Here is a 19,518-nt window from a genome sequence, read left to right on the forward strand (position 1 = left end):
TTTGGGATCGTAGATGTTGAAGATGAACCTTCTTGGGAATGGTTTTTCACAAAATTGGCTAGTTGTGTATCTGATGAGCAGCCTCTGGTGATAATCTCCGACCGGCACGCGGCCATTAAAAGTGCGTGTGATAAGGTGTTTCCTTGGACAACCCGAGGAATATGTTATTATCACCTTCAAGAGAACATTGTCAAAAAGTATAAATGGAAACATCTCTTGTACTTGGTGAAAGGTGCTGCTTATGCTCATACGGTTTCAGATTTTGACCGGTACATGGCTGAGATACGGAGTGCAAACCCGGACCTTGCAACGTATTTGGAGAATGCCGACGCCAGCCTATGGTCAAGGGTTTATTGTCAGGGGGACATGTACAACATAAAGACAAGCAACATCGCTGAATCTATTAATTCAGCTCTGAAGCGAGCTAGAGGATTTCCGGTTCAGTTCCTGTTGGAGTTCATAAGGGAGAAGCTAGGAAAGTGATTTTGGAAAAGGAGAGAAGATGCTTTGAGTCTCCCAACTCAACATAGTCGAGGTGTTGAATACTTGCTTGTTGTTCGATCGGAGATAGCGGATACGATGACGGTACAACCAATTGATGGATGGCGATTCTTTGTGAAAGGTGGAAAAATGGACTGTGTGGTTGATTTGGAACATGGAAAGTGTGATTGTGGTGTCTATGCAGTGGAGAAAATACCTTGCTCTCATGCTATAGCTGCTGGAACATCTGCTGGTTTGCATATCTCCACACTTGTATGTCCAGTGTACTCAAATGATTTTCTGTTTGCAGAATACTCAGAGAATATATATCCTTGTGTTGGACAACAAGTTGAGGAACACACATGCTTTTCTCCGGATGTAAAGCGTGGTCCGGAAAGACAGAAGAAATCAAAATGGCAATCTTGGTTGGAGCTATCCAGGATGAGAAGACGCAAACCCCAGAAGCAACACAGAGTTTATAGATGCTCAAAATGCAAGGAAACTGGCCATACGAAACCACAATGTAAGTCGTCCAGTGTTTAGTCTTTCAGAAGACCTTCAATTAAGTCGTCCAGTTAGTCGTCCAGGGTTTTTTCTTCCAGAAGACCTTCAAGTAAGTCGTCCAGTGTTTAGTCTTCCAGAAGACCTTCAATTAAGTCGTCCAGAAGGTCGTCCAGTTAGTCGTCCAGGGTTTTTTTCTTCCAGAAGACCTTCAAGTTAGTCGTCCAGTGTTTAGTCTTCCAGAAGACCTTCAATTAAGTCGTCCAGAAGGTCGTCCAGTTAGTCATCCAGGTTTCTTTCTTCCAGAAGACCTTCAAGTTAGTCGTCCAGTGTTTAGTCTTCCAAAAGACCTTCAATTAAGTCGTCCAGAAGGTCGTCCAGTTAGTCGTCTAGGTTTTTTTCTTCCAGAAGACCTTCAAGTTAGTCGTCCAGTGTTTAGTCTTCCAGAAGACCTTCAATTAAGTCGTCCAGAAGGTCGTCCAGTTAGTCGTCCAGTGTTTAGTCTACGTATTAAAAATTTGTGTTATGAACTTATCTGTGTCAACTTCTTTGTCAAATTGCACTACCAAACAAATTTGAGATGGTCTTGCCCTTTATATTATCCGAAATATAGTTACAAAAGGTCACTGCTCAAAAGACTTTCCAGACTACTTATAGTTAAGTCATCCAACATTCAAGACGACTTAACTGTAAGTCATCTGCACATAATATAGTTACAAAAGAGGGATCAAGTTCAAATATAAAATAGGGATCAAGTTCAAATACACACATCAGCTTAATCTATCATACAAAATAATCTAATGTAGCCTATTTATCACCTCCTCATAGGCACCCAGGTTGGCATCGTTGTCCTTGTTTTCGAACTCATGCGCATCAGGAAGCTCTTAAAATATATCCACCGCCATCTTATCCCTCATAGTCTTCCCGTCGACCTTATCAAATTCCTTTTTACTAAACTATATCCCAAGAGCATGGCATTCAACGTACTTTAGAGTGTACACGCCACAATCACCAGCTCGGGCCGGAGGTATATTGGTCGGTCTCTCATATGTGAATGGCTCCAGGCTGTATTGGGCACGTTGTTCGTCTGAGGAAGCGCACTCAACAAGCAGATAAGGGACCATGTAGAGAAAAGGCTCCATTACCACATCGAGTTCTTTTGGGGAGATACTGGAACAAATGTTGTCAAAGACGACTATGTGCCTCTTAGGGATCGATATCCACATAGCAATCCAATGAGTGTCGGCGTAGTTCACTGGCGCATAGATATCATCAATATCCGTCCCCCAAACCTTGTTCGATTGGCAAAATGATGTTATAGTGCCTGCATAATAATTTCACGCCCCACCAGGGAGTCTTCTTCCTAAACCGTTTTGATCGGGCTCCGAGTCCTTAAAATCCTTGAAGTTGAATCTCCATTGCTGAGCAAAGAGATGATCAAGGAAGCACATTCTCTCGCTCCTGAAATATTGTGGGTTAGCGTCGTACCTCTTCCTCGGCACATTAATCCAAGCATCAATATGCTGCATATAAAATAGGGTACAAGTCAGAAGATATCAGACGACTTACTGGTAAGTCGTCTACGTAGACGACTTACCAGACGACTCGTCTGGTAAGTCTTCTCCGTAGACGACTTATTGGTTAGTCGTCTACAAAGAAGACTTATCAGTAAGTCATCTAAGTAATAGCAGAAGACTTACACGGTCCTCCAGCCACTCTAAGGAGGTTCGGAGGATTTGATACCACCAAGTTGTACTTTTACGTGGCTTTTTATCGAGAGGTGTTCTATAATGACTGCAAACACAAAATGTTGAAAAGCAATCACTTTTTGTAGACTAAAGCAAGCTATTATGGGAAAAGCAAGCTATTATGGGAAAAACAAACACTTACGGACAAGTTTTCAACCAATCAGCGAGTTCCTTCAACTTCTTCTTGTCAATTGGTGCAAAAGGATTATAGCCTGGATAAAGCTTTTTGTTTGGAATGATCACTCTGGCCGTGCTGTTTGTCATATAAGGAGATTGCTGTGAGGCAACAAGTTTCCTTGTTCGATCACTCTTTGCACGGCAAAGTGTCAAAGCAGCATCCCTCTTTTCCTGATATCTAGCATCCTCCTTCTGTAAATCCGAAACAGTGGGTTGATTTTTGTCCAATAGAACAAGGCTCGGTTCTGGAGCTTTATCTTTCGAGGAACTAGCATATGCGGGCACAGCTGCGGGCACATCTGGACCTTTATCCTCCGCCAAGCTCTTCCTTCCCGCGTTCGTCCCATTAACACTTTCACTCTGCAATATACAAGATGGGTTTATACAATAATAACCAAAAATCCAGTTCAAACAATAATAACCAATGAGTGTCTTCAGACATGAAACAAAATACATATATAAAATCCATACACTATAAACAAAGCACACATGTTCTGACATACAAGAAATAAAGCAAATGCAACTTTTCAGTTCTTATTCTTAAGACTTTGTCTAGTCAATCTCTTGTTGGGAGAGGATTCGTTACTAACCCCGGGTTCGAGCGTTGGTTTAGGTGGAGAGGTAGTGTTTTGAGATGATGTCCCTTTCCGTTTTGTGGTGATACCAACCTTCTTCTCCACAGCTTCCACTATTTCCTACAGATACTTGATCTCCTTAAGGCACGTCCCAAACCCTTCCCTCATGGCATCAGCTATGTCTTTGAACATGGTTTTAATATCCTCTTTGGTCAACCCACCAACAGTCGTAGTCACCTCTTCACTAGCCTTTGCAGCTGCCTCTTCACTAGCTTCTGCAGGTGCCTCTTTACGAGCTTTCTTCCGAGGTCTTGGACTGTCTTCCTTCACTACCTTTTTCTTCGCTGGACTCACAACCGCCGACTTTGTATTGACCCCAGTACCGCTGACTTCCCAGTAATCCATGGTCTACTTCCACGGTGTCTTCACAAACATGAGTTTAATTATGTTCTCCGCGGGCGTGTCCTGAACATCAAACTCCCATTTTGGAAACATTTGACCAATGTCCTTCTGAACAAAGTTGATCACCCTAGTCTGCAGTAAATAGAAGATATGAACTTAGATATTTGACGGATTAATAAAGATGGAAAGAAAAGACTTCGCAGACGACTTATAATTAAGTCGTCTGGAAAGTCTTCCAGTTAGACGACTTAGTAGACGACTTCTAATTAAGTTGTCTAGAAAGTCTTCCAGTTGGAAGACTTAGTAGAAGACTTATAATTAAGTAGTCTGGATAGTCTTTCCAGATGACTTAATTATAAGTCTTCTCCTAAGACATCCAGCTGGAAGACTTTCCAGACGACTTAATTACAAGTCTTCTACTAAGTCGTCCAGTTGGAAGACTTATCAGACGACTTAATTATAAGTCTTCTGCGAAGTCGTCCAGATTGAAGTAAATTCCTGACTCAGGATAGCCTCTTTAAACTGTTTGCGTCCTTTGCGACCCTTGTAAGCCAGTATCGGTGGAGACGGATTGTTTGGGAGAGGATTACCATAAGTAGCACCCAATTCAGGAAGAGCTGTATACACCCATACCTGGAGAGCTTGCGCAAACCCATTAATAGTGTAACAACCCGAAATATCTATGCCCTTCACAGAGTCCATCAGCACCTTAAACGCGACTCTCCCCCATGGATAATTCTCAAACCGTTCTAGCTCTATCACTAGCCTTGCCAGACTAACCTGTGTAGGGGTTGAATACTTTCTCCCTTCAATATATCCAGTGAAGATGGCAAGGTACGCGAGCCGCTTGCGATCATCCCGAGACCACCCTTCGCATCTCTCAAATGTTGCTATTATCTCCTGAGTAGATGGCCCAACTTCGACATGAACTCCCAACATCTCCCAAAAAGAAGTCAACTCCTTTGTAACAACACAGTGAGGTCTCTCAAGGTCCTCGATGTACTCGCAGTTTAGACCAGTGAGGTTTTCAAACTCTAACAGTGAAAACCTCACAGGTTGTGGACCAACGAGACTCCACAGCTCATACTTCTTCTTTATGTCCAGCTGGAAACCGAGCATATAGTGAACCAGCCTTGAAGCCCAATCAAATCCCAGCTCTTGGAACTTGATGAAAACTCCCAACTTCGACTCCTCAAGCTCTTCATATTCGTCATCATGAAGAGCTTTCTTTAAAGCAGCATGCAACGTCCAACAAGTATGATACGAAATGCTATGCACTGCGGGGGGATCTTCCCCTAATGTATATATCCTACGGGGGAGTTCTGACATCTCCATTTTTTTTGCCTGCAAAACAGTCAAAGACAACCATCTCAAACAGCTGAAAGACTTATAATTAAGTCGTCTGGAAAGTCTTTCAAATTTAAAGTTTTGCAAACTCTAAGCTGCTACAAATTTCCCCTTCAAAGATGTTTTTGCAAAATATATAAATTTCACATTCGTGTTATGAAATAAGAGAATATAATATGTATGTTTCTGTATTATTCATAAACATAAGGAGCCCTTTATATATAGGGAATTACACCGTCATAGAATAATGGAAAGACTAAAGAAATGAAATACAAATATGGAAAAAGTACAAATCATAATCTAATAAGGAAAAAGGCAAGATGCCGATTCTCTCTCTCTCTCTCTCCTCACGGTCGACTCTCTCTCTCTAGCATTGGGCCGGTTATGAACCGGGCCGGTTATGGACATCCACAATATGATTTATAACACTCCCTCTGGATGCCATAACCATACAGGGATTGTAATACGCTTTAGATGTTGCCTCATTAAAACCTTACCAGGAAAACCCAGTGGGACAAAACCACGGTGAAGGAAAAAGAGTACAACACGTATTACTCCCTCTGTTCTGAACAACTCGCGGCTGGCCTCATGAACAGCCAAGATCTCCGAATGGTTTGAAGATGTGTCCGCGATCGTCTGCTTCATGGAACGCCATGATATGGCCGTTCCACCATGTGTAAAAACATAGCATGTCTGTGATCGAGCATTGTGTGAATCCGAAAGATAACCTGCATCAGCAAAATCAACTAAACCTTCTTTGTTTTAGTTAGTATAAAATAAACCCAAGTCTTTCGTTCCTTGCAGGTAACGAAGAACATGTTTAATCCCGTTCCAGTGCCTTTGGGTTGGACAAGAGCTTAATCTAGACAATAGAGTCATGGCAAAACATATATCTGGTCGTGTGACTAACCAGATACATCAAAGCTCCTATGGCACTGAGATATGGCACTTCGGGACCAAGGACATCTTTATCGTCCATCTTAGAATGGAACGGATCAGTGTCCAGGCCGAGGGACCTCACGACCATGGGGCTAGATAATGGGGGAGACTCGGCCATGTTGAATCTCTTGAGTACTTTTCTGTATATTCCATTTGATACACAAGGATTCCATCTCTTATGTACTCAAGCTGTAATCCCAAACAAAACTTTGTTTTTTCAAGATCTTTCATCTCGAATTCTTTCTTAAGATATTCAACTGTTTGGAAGATTTCTCCAGAGGTTCCTATGATATTTAAATCATCAACATACACTGGTATAATCACAAAGCCCTGGCCGAATTTCTTTATAAAAATACAAGGGCTGATTGGATCATTCTTGTATCCTTCTCTAGGTACTCACTTAACCTATTGTACCACATTCGGCCTGATTGTTTCAATCCATAAAGTGACTTATTCAACTTTATACAGTGTTGTTCTCGAGTACTCGATTTGTTTTTCAACTCTATACCCTCTGGTATTTTCATATATATTTCATTATCCAGTGGACCATATAAGTATGCAGTTACAACATCCATTAACCGCAAGTCTAAGTTTTCTCTATAGCCAGACTTATCAGGAATCTAAAAGTAGTAGCATCCACCACAGGGGAGTATGTCTCCTCATAATATATTTCTGGTCTTTGTGAGAATCCTTGTGCAACAAGTCGTGCTTTATATCTAACGACAATACCATGTTTGTTTATCTTCCACACAAAGATCCACTTGTATCCAACTGGTATAACATCATAAGGTGTCCTTATTATTTGGACCGAATACATCTCTCTTCTTTAAAGAGTTCAACTCCACGTTTATAGCTTCTTTCCATTTGATCCAATATGATCGTTGAGTGCACTCTAAGATAGACATGGGTTCATGATCCTCATTCAAATCCATAAGTTCAAGTGCTACCTTGTATGCAAATATATCACCAATGTCGACATTCTTTCTGTTCCATTATATCCCAGACAAGACATAATTTATTGAGATCTCATTATTATTAGGTCCTTCAGTACCTTGAATCTTGGCGTCCCAAGAATCAGGATTAGATACATCAGGGCCGGCCGCATCTAAGCATTCATGATCGGCCGCGATCGCTATTAGGGTTTTGGGATCGGCTGCGACTAAGTCTCGGGATTTAGGGACAGACCCGGTCGTGTCTAGGGTTTCAACAACCCCGGTTTCATTATCTTTGGAACCTATCTTTGGAACCTATTTGTATACCGCGTTTTAAACGTTGTCTAGACTCTGTAGCAAGTTGATTGTGTCCTTCTTGAACATCAATTCTTATTGGTGCATTAGCAGCTGGTATATATGACTTAGTCACTCTTTTCAGGCCAGCAAAGGAATCTGGCAATTGATTTGCTAGCTTTTGTAAATGTATTATCTTTTGGACTTCTAAATCACATTCCTGAGTCCGAGGATCTTGCCAAGATAAGGATGTTTGATTCCATGTAATCTCTTTTACCAGCTTATTGCTATCTCCCCTTAATGTTGGATGTTCGGTTTCATCAAAGTGACAATCCGCATACATGGCCTTAAATAAATCACCCATAGTTGGCTCAAGGTATTTTATAATCGTGGGAGAATCATATCCAACATATATCCCCATCCTCCTTTGAGGTCCCATCTTTGTTCTCTGTGGTGGAGCAATTGGTACATAGACGACACAGCCAAATGTCTTAAGATGGGATATGATTGGCTTATGACCCGTAAGCAATTGTGATGGGGAATATTTATGTTCACTAGACGGTCTGATACGAATCAGTTCGGCCGCGTGCAAGACCTCGTGTCCCCAAGTTATGGCCGAAAGCTTAGACCTCATAAGCAATGGTCTAGCTATTAGCTGAATTCGTTTTATGAATGATTCGGCCAAGCCGTTCTGTGTATGTACATGTGCCACAGAGTGTTCCACACTTACCTCCATGGACATACTGTAATCATTAAACGCTTGGGATGTGAACTCACCAGCATTATCAAGACGTATAGTCTTTAAAAGGATGGCTGTTTGTATTCAAAAACCGGTCGTGCTAGAGAGTAAAATTCTCGGTGGCCACTTTATTAAATGCGGTATTGGCCTCCATCATACTGACCTTGGCGTAATAAAGGCCAGTAGAGAGCGTAGGTATAGACTCTAGGACTTTCTTATGTCCTTGGCCGATTTCTATGATCTGAAGGAACTCTTTGTTTCCTTCGCCCTTAGTCTCAAAATGAAAAACATTCATTCGAATGTCTTTAAAGTTCAATAGGCTTCTCTTAGAGCTGGGTGAATACAATGCATTAGATATCTCTAGATGCGTACCCTTAGGCAACAAGATGTTAGCCTGGCTGTAGCCCTCTATGAGACTTTAGAGACTTTTATATCAAAAACTTTCATTTATCAATAAAATAAGTTCAAAGCAATCAAAACATAGAAAACACAAAGCAAAGAACACAAAACATAGATGTCGAATTCAACTTCATTCTTTTAAACAATCTGCAGTTTCATAATCCATAAGATCGTCTCGTTCATGATTGAAATCATGTTCACCATCTTGATAAGTCATATGAGCTTCAGGATTCTTCCCTTTCAAACTTTCTTAGTAGAGGTCAACGAGATGTTTGGGAGTCCTACATGTCTTAGCCCAATGATTATCCATACCACATCTATGGTACACGGATTTGGTCGAGTTTTGTGGCTTGAAAGATGTACCACGGCCTCGGCCATGTCCACGGCCTCCATAGGAGCCACAGCCATATGAGTTGCCTCGGCCTCGACCAAACGAGTTTCGGTCTCGACCACCACGTCCATGCCATTTTCCATGACCACGGTCGTGTTGGCTATCACTCTGGACATGGTTCGACTCTTTCTTAGGTTCTACGGTCGCATGTGCCTCAGGTAATGGGTTTGTTCTAGGAGGTCTCAATTCACTGTTTCTCATCAACAGTTCATTGTTCTGCTCAGTGAGCAAGAGACAAGAGATCAGATTAGCATAAGTTGTGAAGCCCTTCTCACAGTACTGTTGTTGTAACAACACATTGCTTGTGTGTAAGGTGGAAAAGGTTTTCTCAAGCATATCCTTATCCGTTATATCCTCACCACATAGTTTCAACTTTGAAACTATTTTAAACAGGGCCGAGTTATACTCGTCCACGGACTTGAAGTCCTAGATTCTGAGATTCCTCTAATCATACATAGCCTTTGGTAATAACACCGTTCTCTGGTGATCATATCTCGTTTTCAACTCTGTCCAAAGGTCTAGAGGATTCTCAATAGTCAAATACTGATCTTTGAGACTCTCAATAAGATGATGGCGTATAATTAATATCGCACTGTATCTATCTTTCTCACTTGCATTATTGCCCTCGGTGATACATTCACCGAGTCCCTTGGATTTTAAGATGATCTTAGTATCAAGTGCCCATTGCAAGTAATTATCTCCAGAGAGATTTAGGGCAGCAAAATCCAAGTTGTTGGTTTTCGACATCTGAAATCATATATCTCAATCTGCCCTAATCATCCTAGCAAGAACGGTTTCTAAGTGATCATGGAAACATGAAACCTCAAACAAATAATCAAGCAATGCATCAAGGGATTAATTTACTATCAACCTAACGATCATATTCAAAATTAATTAGTCAATGCAATTAGGGTTCAATATGAACACACTACAAGAAAACATGTAATTACCGACTGCAAAAATAGTCACAAATCAGTCGTAAAACATGTGTTTGCGACTATTTTGCGACTGAATCGCATAGTCAGAATACCACGCGTCGCTAAAACAATTAGTCGTTAATCGGTTGCTATTTTGCGACTGACTAGTGACTGATTTACGATTACTGTTATTAGTCGCAAAACAATCACAATTCAGTCGCAAAATATTACGACTGATATGCAACTAACTGCTATTTCGTTTACGACTACTCCACGGCTGCTCTTAAGTTGTTATATGGTCGATGTTGTAGTCGTTTTTCGGTCACAAAATCAATTAATATATTTTTAAAAATATATATTTTTTCTTATTATTTAATCAATTAAAAAAATTTGATTAATCAATTAAAACACAAAAATATGGTTTGCAATTGAATTGATTTACAATTGAATTGGTTTACAATTGAAATCGGTTTACAATGAACAAAGCAGAAAAATAATTAAATCTAACTAAAAAAAATTAGATCTAGGGTTCTTCACGCCATTTACGGTGGGGCTTCTTCACAGCCATTGACGGCGGGTCTCCGGAGCTTGAACAGAGGAGGCAAGCTTGAACGGTGAAGAGCTTGAGCCCGAGACGAGAAGACAGACGGTGAGCTTGTGAAGAGGTGAGGAGAGGTGGGAAGAGCTTTACCGTAGACAACGGTGGTGGTCGTCGTCTTTATGTAGCTTCCGCCTCCACTTTATCTCTGTAGCTTCCGTCGTCTCTGTGTAGATTTCGTTGTCTCTATGTACCTTCCGTCGTCGTCTATTAATAGCTTGAGCAGAAGTGAGGAGAAGGATTGAGTATAAGTGAGGTGGAAATGAACAGCTTGAGCTTGAAGACGAACACCGGCTTCGGTGCAGAAAGAAGAAAGAAATAAAGAACAGAGGAGATAGAGCTGAGATGGAGAAACAGAGAAGAGAGGACGAAAGAAGGACAATGAGTTCTAAGTTGAAGATGAAAGAGGAAGAAGATTGATTTACTCGTGGAAAGGAAGAGAGATATGAGAGAGATGTAGACCATTGGATTAAGAATAATCAAAGGTGGAGATTAAAAGATTGGTTATCCTCGCCAATTGGTACTCAACCAATAGAAAATAAAAGGATGGATTGCTCTTTGTTTCAGAAGAAGAAACACACAAAAAAAATAAATGAATCTAGACCATTAGATTTAAGAAATTTAAGATAATCAACGATTGAGATAGTATCCCTTAATTAGTGTATTGACCAATATAAAAAGAGAAGAATTTTTTTTTAAAAGAAGAGATTATTGATTATATTTGTGTAGGGTTTGAAGTTTTGGAGTTTTGACTTGAAAAATATACTTTTATAGGTCTTAGTTTTAAGAGAAAAAGACAAAAATAGCACTAAATCAAGTTTTTGTTCTCAAACTAGCACTCAAGGTCAAAAATCACAAAAATAGCACTTAATGTTTTATCAAAAGTCACAAACTTAGGGTTTAGAGTTAAAGGGTGGGGTTTAGGATTTAGGGTTTAGGGTTTAGAGTTTAGGGTTTAAGGTTTAAAGTTTAGGGTTTAGGGTTTAGGGTTTAGGGTTTAGGGTTTAGAATTTAGGGTTTAGAGTTTAGGGTTTATGGTTTAGGGTTTAGGGTTTAGGGTTTAGGGTTTAGAGTTGAGAAATGAGGTTTTGGGGATAAGATTTCAAATTTTGAAAAATAAAAAAATTAAAAATTTCAAAGGATAAACTTAAAAAAGTGCTATTTTGGTCATTTTAGTTTTGGAGTGCTATTTTTGTGATATAAACTTAGAAATGTGCTATTTTGGAGATTTGCCCTAGTTTTAACTTAAGATTAAGTGTATAAATAGTAGATACATTTTGGTTAATGTTTTTTAAGTTTGTGATTTTATGTTTGGAGTTTTGATTAAAAGTTATGATACAGGGTTTGAGGGTTAAATTTAAAGTTTGGAATAGTATAGTTGAAACTAATAAAATTTTCTTCTCCATTTATATACAGTTTGTTTAGAAATTTTCTAAATTTAAAGTATTAGATATCAAATTTAACATTTGTAAAATATATGTTTAAGATTTGGTGTTCAAATTTTAAGATAGAGTTGTTTGGGTTTAGATTTGGGTATAAGGTAAATTATCAAAAAAAAAAAAACCTAAGATTAATTTATAGTATTTGGAGTTTAATTTTAAATTTAATGTATATAGCATATACGAGGTTTATATTTTGATTATATCATTTAAAAAGTATTTAAAGTTTAAGTTTAATTTAAATGATAAGATTGAAAAGATTAGATTTTATAATGTTATATGCAGGTTTAAATTTGGGGTTTAGGGTATAGATGTTAAGATAAGAGTTTAGGGTATAGGTATGCAGTCGCAAAACAGTCGCTAATTTTACGACTGTTTTGCGACTACCTACTGTGATCGACATCTATAGTCGTAAAAAAATCGCAAAATTAGCGACTGTTTTGCGACTACGCATTCTATACCCTATGTGGAGTATGTAGTCGCAAATCAGTCGTTATTTTACGACTGTTTTACGACTACAGTTGCCGACAACATTAAATGGTCGCACAACAGTCGCTAATTACCGACTGATTTGCGACTGATTTGTTTAGTCGCACATTAGCGACTGATTTACGACTAACGTATTTTAGTCACAAATCAGTCTCAAAACAATCGCAATCCAGTCGCAATATTTTGCGACTGCACGATCAGTCGCAACATGCAGTCGGTAAGTTCATGTTTTCTTGTAGTGACAAGCAGGTTGGATTCAAGTCTTAAAACAAGATGAGAACTAATCAACTTAAGCGATTTCTATCTTAAGACAATATTCAATTAGTTCATCAATTCAAACAACCAAATTCAAGTATGAGATTAAACAATCCTAGCAATCGGTTCTATGTGATCAAATTTAAATTTAAAACATTCAATCACATAAACAATCGAATCAAATTTTGATTTCGAATTAGGGTTTGCATGGTATGCATGCGGCTAGGCTTTAGGGAATTATGGTTTGGATTTTAATCAAGCAATAAGATTCAATTTAGGTTATTAGGGATTGGATCTATTGCCTTAGGGTTTGGTTCTTAGGTTTTATTTTTACCTAAACCTCAAGTCGGGTTGAATGGACCTCCAACTAGAGAAGAACGCGAGCTGATCGTTGCTGTCGGGTCGCGAACGGGTTGTTGTCTGTCGCTAACTGATTGAAGCTGAGACGGGTCGCGATCGTGCTGGCTATCGAGCTGAGTCGCGAATTGGAGAACGGACTGAGGTCGTGTGCTGAGATCGGGAACGCCTTGAGTATGGAGTTTTAGGTTCTCGATCAGATTAGGGTTCGTCGCCGGGTTTAGGGTTTATCACCGGCTAGGTTTTAGGGTTTGAGTCTCGAGACTTTAGTTTAGGGTTCTTAGAGTAATCGTGCTGATAACGTGTTGTGAAACAAGATAATAGAATCTGTATGTTTCTGTATTATTCATAAACATAAAAAGTCTTTTATATATAGGGAATTACACTGTCATACAATAATGGAAAGACTAAAGAAAAGAAATACAAATATGAAAAGAGTACAAATCATAATCTAATAAGGAAAAATGCAAGATCTAATAAAGAAAAAGGCAAGATACCGATTCCCTCTCTCTAGCATTGGACCGGTTATGAACCGGATGGGTTATAAACATAACAATATAATTTATAACAATCCGTATATTCGTAACTTTCCTTACCTACAAAAAAAAAACTTAGGGAATTTGCAAACTTATCCACTAAGTATATAAATAAATATTGAAAGCTGCATCGAACGAGTCACAACGAATATATCGTCGTCGTAAAACTAAAAGCTATTTGAACTTCGAATGACTAAAAATCCTCGCTCGATTCTAAAGAAAATTCCCATGGTTCGATTCAGTTTCAGTTCTCATGTCCGAAGACGAACAAGTTCTCTGTTTTTGTAATCGAAAGTTCCGCTCTTTTTCTTCTTTTTTTCCTCGTTAGGGTTCTCTCTGTTCTGCTCGATAAGGTAATTGTGAGTTTCGTATACTCTGTTCTGGGTTTTAGATTTGACTCTGTTACTGAGTCTGATTTGATCATAGATTCATAGAGTATTCTGTTTTTTTTTTTCACTGGAGATTTTGTTCTGTTATTGATCTTTGTTTGATAGTGAGTGTGACATTTAAAAGTATTCAACTTTGATTCCCAGGAACAGTGTTCTCAAAGATGAACAGGAGTAGCAACTCCGAAGGTGCCAAAGCAGAGCAGATCATATTCGAGTTCTTCGCTAAAACCCTCCACATCATCCTCGAATCAAGGACTCCTTTCATGTCTTCAAGAAACTTCAGTAGTATCGGCGAGCAGATGATCTGCTCACCTTCCTCATCTTCCTCGTCTTCCTCCAGCGTCAGGCCTCGTGACAAATGGTTCAACTTAGCTCTCAGGGAGTGTCCTGCAGCCTTGGAGAGCTTCGACATCGGCCGCAGAAGCACGCTAGAGACTTTGGTTGTCGATGTGGTTCTTGTGGCGAGACCATTTGATCAGATGAATTCTCAAGGTGGAAGAGAGCTTATCTGGAACTTCTCCGGGAAAGAGTATCACTCTGATCAAGATGATTGTGAAACCAAGAACGAGCAGATCATTGAGAGATGGGTTGTGCAGTATGATAATAGGAAGGTTAGGGAAAGGAGGTCAAGTAGTAGTAATAATAATAAGCTGAAAGTGATGTATAAGAAAGCAACTTTGCTTCTGAGATCACTCTTTGTGATGGTTAGGCTTTTACCTGCTTACAAGATCTTCAGAGAACTTAACTCCTCTGGACAGATCTTCAAGTTCAAGCTTGTCCCTAAGGTTCCAACCATAGTTGAGCCATTTACTCGTAGAGAAGAAGCAGAGATGCACAAGTTTGCTTTCACACCGGTTGATACCATCTGCGGTAGGCTTTGCATGTCGGTGTTGTATCGATCTCTCTCGGATGTCAGTTGCAGCCAACACTCAGCTCCTGTGTCTCCGACGTTTATCACCGATTACGTTGGAAGTCCCTTGGCTGATCCTTTGAAAAGTTTCCCTTCTCTGCCTCTTTCTTATGGTTCGCCGCCGTTGATGTCGTTTCAGAGGCGTCATAGCTGGAGTTTTGATAGGTACAAGGCCTCTCCACCTTCGGTCTCTTGCTCACCGTCGCCTACACGGTCTGATTCACAAACGTTGGTTACTAATCCTTGTTCTCGTTGCCTTCCTCCTCATCCTTGTCAAGATTTTTCTCCTCCTTGTTCTCCTTCAGCACATGCACAAGCCTTCCCAAGAAGCATCACGCGTACTGAAAGTGCTCCAGTTAGGATTCCAGCTCCTAGTTTTGAGTCTAAACAGAACGTGGTGGTGGCACCTTCTTCTCATTTAAAGTTGTCGAGACATGCTTCTTTGAAGCCTGTGAGAAACACTGCTCCTGTTGAATCTGGAGCAGCGTTGGAGAAGGTAAACTTAACTCCACATGTCTTAAATTTTCTCTTCTTTTTTTTTTGTTTCATTATGTGATTGAGCGAGTAAGATCCTATTGTATTTTTTCTCTTTTAGATGCATATCTATGGTAGGGAAGACTTTAGGAGGAACTCTGGGGTGAAGCTATCTTCCAACAGCTCACCGAGGATATCATTTTCTAGAAGTTCAAGTAGATCATACCAAGATGGTTTTGATGATACTGATTTTCCTTGTCCATTTGATGTTGAGTATGACGAAATTACAGATTCTAGTAGTAGCAGGTATGAGTCTTTATCTAACAACTGAAGCACACAGTCTCTCTGTTCCTTTGGATCTCTTTGTAGCTACTAGCTTCGAAAGTAGTAATTTTGCTAAGCCTGGCTCCATTTATCCGTTCGACTTAAGAAGCTGTTCCATGTACTTCTCTGATTTGAGATTTTGAAGTTATTAGCCATTAGACCCAAATAATTAACTATAATACTTCTCTATCCACGTAGCTAGCGTTCATCAGTTATTGGCGTATTCTTTGACATTATAGATGGAATACAGTCTATAGTAGAGAAACCAGAGAAACCGTTTAGGCTTAAGCTAATATCATGTTTCATCATCTATCTGGTTTATCATTAACTCCCCAACAGATTGGTCTTTTGTTTAATATAATCACTGGGAATGGTTCTCCTCTCTGATTCACTTCTTGACTGTTGTTTTTGGAACTGCGATTATATGTTTCTCGAATAGAACTGATTTTTGCTTTATTGTTGACTTATTTCAGACCAGGCTCCTTGGACCAGAGGAGTGATATACATGAACCACCACCATTTGAGTCGAGCGGTTCGTACCCAAAAAAGTCACAAGATGCAGCAGTCGGTGCTCTAGTGAATATGCTGAAGAAAGCTCCACCTCTCAGACAAGACGTCTCTGAAACTTCCATACCTGAACTTTGTTGGAAGAACAACAAGAACAAACCTGGAGGGGGTCAGAAGATAGCAACGGCGTCAATGACAGCGTCAGGGATAGCTCTGGCGGCAAAGACAACAGCTGACGCGTTGGAAGAGCTGAGGTCTTACAAAGAAATGAAGAATGTGTTGCTTAGCGAATCCACAAAGGATTTGTCCTCACCCTTTGCTGTTTCAGAATCTTGATACTTTTTTTGGTTAGTTTGGGTATTGGTTTTTTGGTTTGGTTTGTTTGGTTTTGATTTTACATAATGTGCCTATGTACTAAGCTCTCGAACCGTATCCATGTAAATAAACTTTTACCAAAGAAAACAATGTAAATAAATTGTAAACCTTTTTTTTATCACACGTATAAATAATTAATTAGATTACATCTACATAAAAAAAAAATTTTGTTAGACATCTACATAATTAATCAGTGTAAACAAAATTTTTAATAGAATTACTGTATATTAGAAGAAAAAAATGTTTATTTACATGGGAGAAAACTCGGTGTTCCATCATTATTATTCTTTCTTGCCTGAGTGATACGGTGCCGTTTAAGAACCTTGGGCGAATCTAGGAAGAATAAAACCCTAAATAATGTAAACCGGACCAAATCTGATATTGTCTGTGTTCACTCTCTCGTCGGAAGGAAGGAAGGAAGAAGGAGAAGATCTGGAAAATGCCGCTGTACGACTGTATGCTTCTGTTCAAGCCAGTAATCAGGAAGGAAGGTCTGATCGATCTGGTTGCTCGCATCGGGAAACACGTTTACAGCAAAAATGGAGTTCTCACGGAGGTCAAATCCTTCGGCAAGGTCGAATTGGGTTACGGTATCAAAAAGCTCGACGGTAGACACTATCAGGTAAAACGCAGTGTTTCCATTCCTCTTCAGGTTTCTTGTTGAATCGATGGTTATATAGAGTTTCATTTCAGTGCTTGCGCATTAGGGTTTAGATTGGCATTTCGGAATATGATACTTATTAGCTTTAAGTTGAATTCTTGAAGCAACCTCTTCCGATTGTGAACATTTGGTCAATAGTTGTACTAGTAGCATATGCTTGCTGAGTATCAGCACAAGCTTTAAGCATCATCAGTCTCCTGTTTCTCTCTAATAGAATATTCGTACTGAAGATGCATCTTCTTTGTTAGCTTCTTCTCTCGCTAATTCTTGCATTTGAGTGTGTAATATGTAATAATGTAATTATGTATTGGGTGAATGGCGTGCAGGGACAATTGATGCAGATAACAATGATGGCAACTCCAAACATTAACAAGGAGCTTCACTACCTTAACAAGGAAGACAAGCTCCTCCGCTGGCTCCTTGTTAAACACCGTGACATCAAGATTGGTTCATCCGAGATGGAAGACCGTCTGGACGAGTCTAACAGAGTTACTAATAGGAGCTTGTATGATGAGTCTTCTACGGACGAAGACGACGATGTCTTAGGCTTATCTCGATGATGAGAATAATGAAATCGTTTTACTTTTTGAAAAAATATGTTACTCAGACCACCAGAGTGTCCTTCATCTTTATCTTGTGGCTTGTTGACTTGGTGTTGTTTTGCTCCTCAGACAAAGAAATAAGATATTCATGTAATGGTTTTAGGCAGAAAAAAATAAAGGAAAAACTGAGACGGTGGTCCTTCGTGAAACAAACACTCCTAGTGTTTCTTTATGTCATTTTTAATTTGAAGTTAAACTGAAGTGTTACTATGTTACTAACAGCAACCCCATGTTCATTTGGGATGTATGTGTTAGGAGATCTTAGACATTTACCATACTGCCAATGCATGAAGGTTAATAAGACCCTGTTTCACTCTCCGATAATCTATGATCAAATTCAGGACCCAGAGTTAAAGCAGTTTATTCAGAAATGGTTATCGGCAAGGGAGCTTCTATTGAACCCCTTTCTTCAACTCTCTTGCCACATTGTATTTGTTATGCCCAAAGAAGGTGCGAATGGAGGACGTTGCCTTGCGTCGGAAGGCCAACCTACAACACATAGTAGACCCATTGTCTATAGACCTAGAAGAAGACGATAACCTGCCGATTGTTAGTTTTAGCGACGACTCAGGATCCATGTGTAATGAGGTTGAGGGGATTCTTTGTCCTAAAGGTGTAAGAAACAATGAACAGTCTGTATTTCTAATTCTTCGTATAGTGGACGAGAATGGTGAACGTTTTGGTTCAGCTCCAGTTACATATCCAATAGTTTCATTCTTTGAGACATAGGAGCTTTTATATTTTCAGCAGCTCAAAAAGATTCCATAGTGTTATTTATGACCAATATAACACCATGTATATCTAAAGTTTTGACTAATAGAACATCATGTTTAAACCAGCTCACGAAGATTCCAACAGCTCAGTGCTGACCAATAGAACATCATGTTTACCTAAAGTTTTTCTAGGTGTTTATGTTTCAGTCATGCCAATATAGTTAAACAACAATGGTTTTCTAGGTGTGTATGTTTCAGTCATGCCAAATATAGTTAAACAACAATGGTTTAAGTTAAGTAAACTTGGGTTGAACATTATGAATTAGTGCAAGCGTTCAGAAAAAAAAAAAACCTAGAATAAGACTTTCATTCATGCAAAATGGATCCAAGAGACGAAAGTGTAATTAAGTTTAGAAACCAAACATGATGTCTTCCAAGAACACATTCCATAAAGCAGACAAAACATGGCAAACTCATAACAAATCGACCTAAATCGACAATCACTGGTCTCCAGGAAGCGACTTGATGATGTCGGAATCACCTGGATCAACGATGCTGAGACATGAAACACGGAAGTACTTTCCACAAGCAGTTCCCAAATCGACATTGTTGCCATTGTAGTGATGAACACCAACTTTAGCAAGCATGGCGTAGTACTCAATCTCTGATCTCCTCAACGGAGGGCAGTTGCTAGAGATGAGAATCAACTTACCTAACACAACATATCGAAACAAAACCCTCTTAACCACTATTCAACAGAGCTATGACCTAAGACGAAACGATCAAAAAGTTTTGTTCTTTACCTTTGGAGCTGCGAAGGGACTTGAGAACGGATTTGTACCCAAGAGTGTACTTTCCACTCTTCATGACAAGAGCTAGTCTGCTGTTGATTCCCTCATGGGACTTCTTCGTCTTCTTCGCCGCCACCATCTTCTAATCGCCGTGAAGTGTCGCTGATCGCCGGATTTACAGGAAGAGTCCTTTCGGGGTGAGCGGCGCAAAATGATAAATTAAATAGAGTGACGATGGAACCCTAAGGGTTTTCTTT

The 19,518-nt window shown here is 39.6% G+C and overlaps 3 protein-coding genes across 4 annotated transcripts; 2 read left to right on the forward strand and 1 right to left on the reverse strand.

Annotated features, from left to right (window-relative positions):
* Positions 1–13,627: 13,627 nt before the first annotated feature.
* Positions 13,628–16,612, forward strand: LOC106446835 (autophagy-related protein 13b). Of its 2 annotated transcripts, none has more exons than XM_013888642.3 (4): positions 13,628–13,868; positions 14,055–15,310; positions 15,410–15,594; positions 16,086–16,612. In XM_013888642.3, the coding sequence occupies exons 2-4, from the start codon at positions 14,066–14,068 to the stop codon at positions 16,453–16,455; spliced, it is 1,800 nt and encodes a 599-aa protein (XP_013744096.2). In that variant the 5' UTR covers positions 13,628–13,868; positions 14,055–14,065; the 3' UTR covers positions 16,456–16,612. The 2 variants fall into 2 exon arrangements, with proteins under 2 accessions (XP_013744096.2, XP_013744095.2); XM_013888641.3 differs by having other exon boundaries at positions 13,630–13,868; positions 14,049–15,310.
* Positions 16,613–16,811: 199 nt separating this feature from the next.
* On the forward strand, positions 16,812–17,953 carry BNAC05G34360D. The gene is made up of 2 exons (XM_013888640.3): positions 16,812–17,116; positions 17,482–17,953. The coding sequence occupies exons 1-2, from the start codon at positions 16,934–16,936 to the stop codon at positions 17,713–17,715; spliced, it is 417 nt and encodes a 138-aa protein (XP_013744094.1). The 5' UTR covers positions 16,812–16,933; the 3' UTR covers positions 17,716–17,953.
* Positions 17,954–18,819: 866 nt separating this feature from the next.
* On the reverse strand, positions 18,820–19,508 carry LOC106446832 (putative 60S ribosomal protein L30-1). The gene is made up of 2 exons (XM_013888639.2): positions 19,274–19,508; positions 18,820–19,182 (listed from the first exon to the last, which is right to left on the reverse strand). Exons 1-2 carry the CDS (start codon positions 19,398–19,400, stop codon positions 18,971–18,973), a joined length of 339 nt encoding a protein of 112 aa, XP_013744093.1. The 5' UTR covers positions 19,401–19,508; the 3' UTR covers positions 18,820–18,970.
* Positions 19,509–19,518: the final 10 nt, after the last annotated feature.

The sequence above is a fragment of the Brassica napus genome, chromosome C5 (genome assembly GCF_020379485.1).
Source record: "Brassica napus cultivar Da-Ae chromosome C5, Da-Ae, whole genome shotgun sequence".
Taxonomy (NCBI): Eukaryota; Viridiplantae; Streptophyta; class Magnoliopsida; order Brassicales; family Brassicaceae; genus Brassica; species Brassica napus.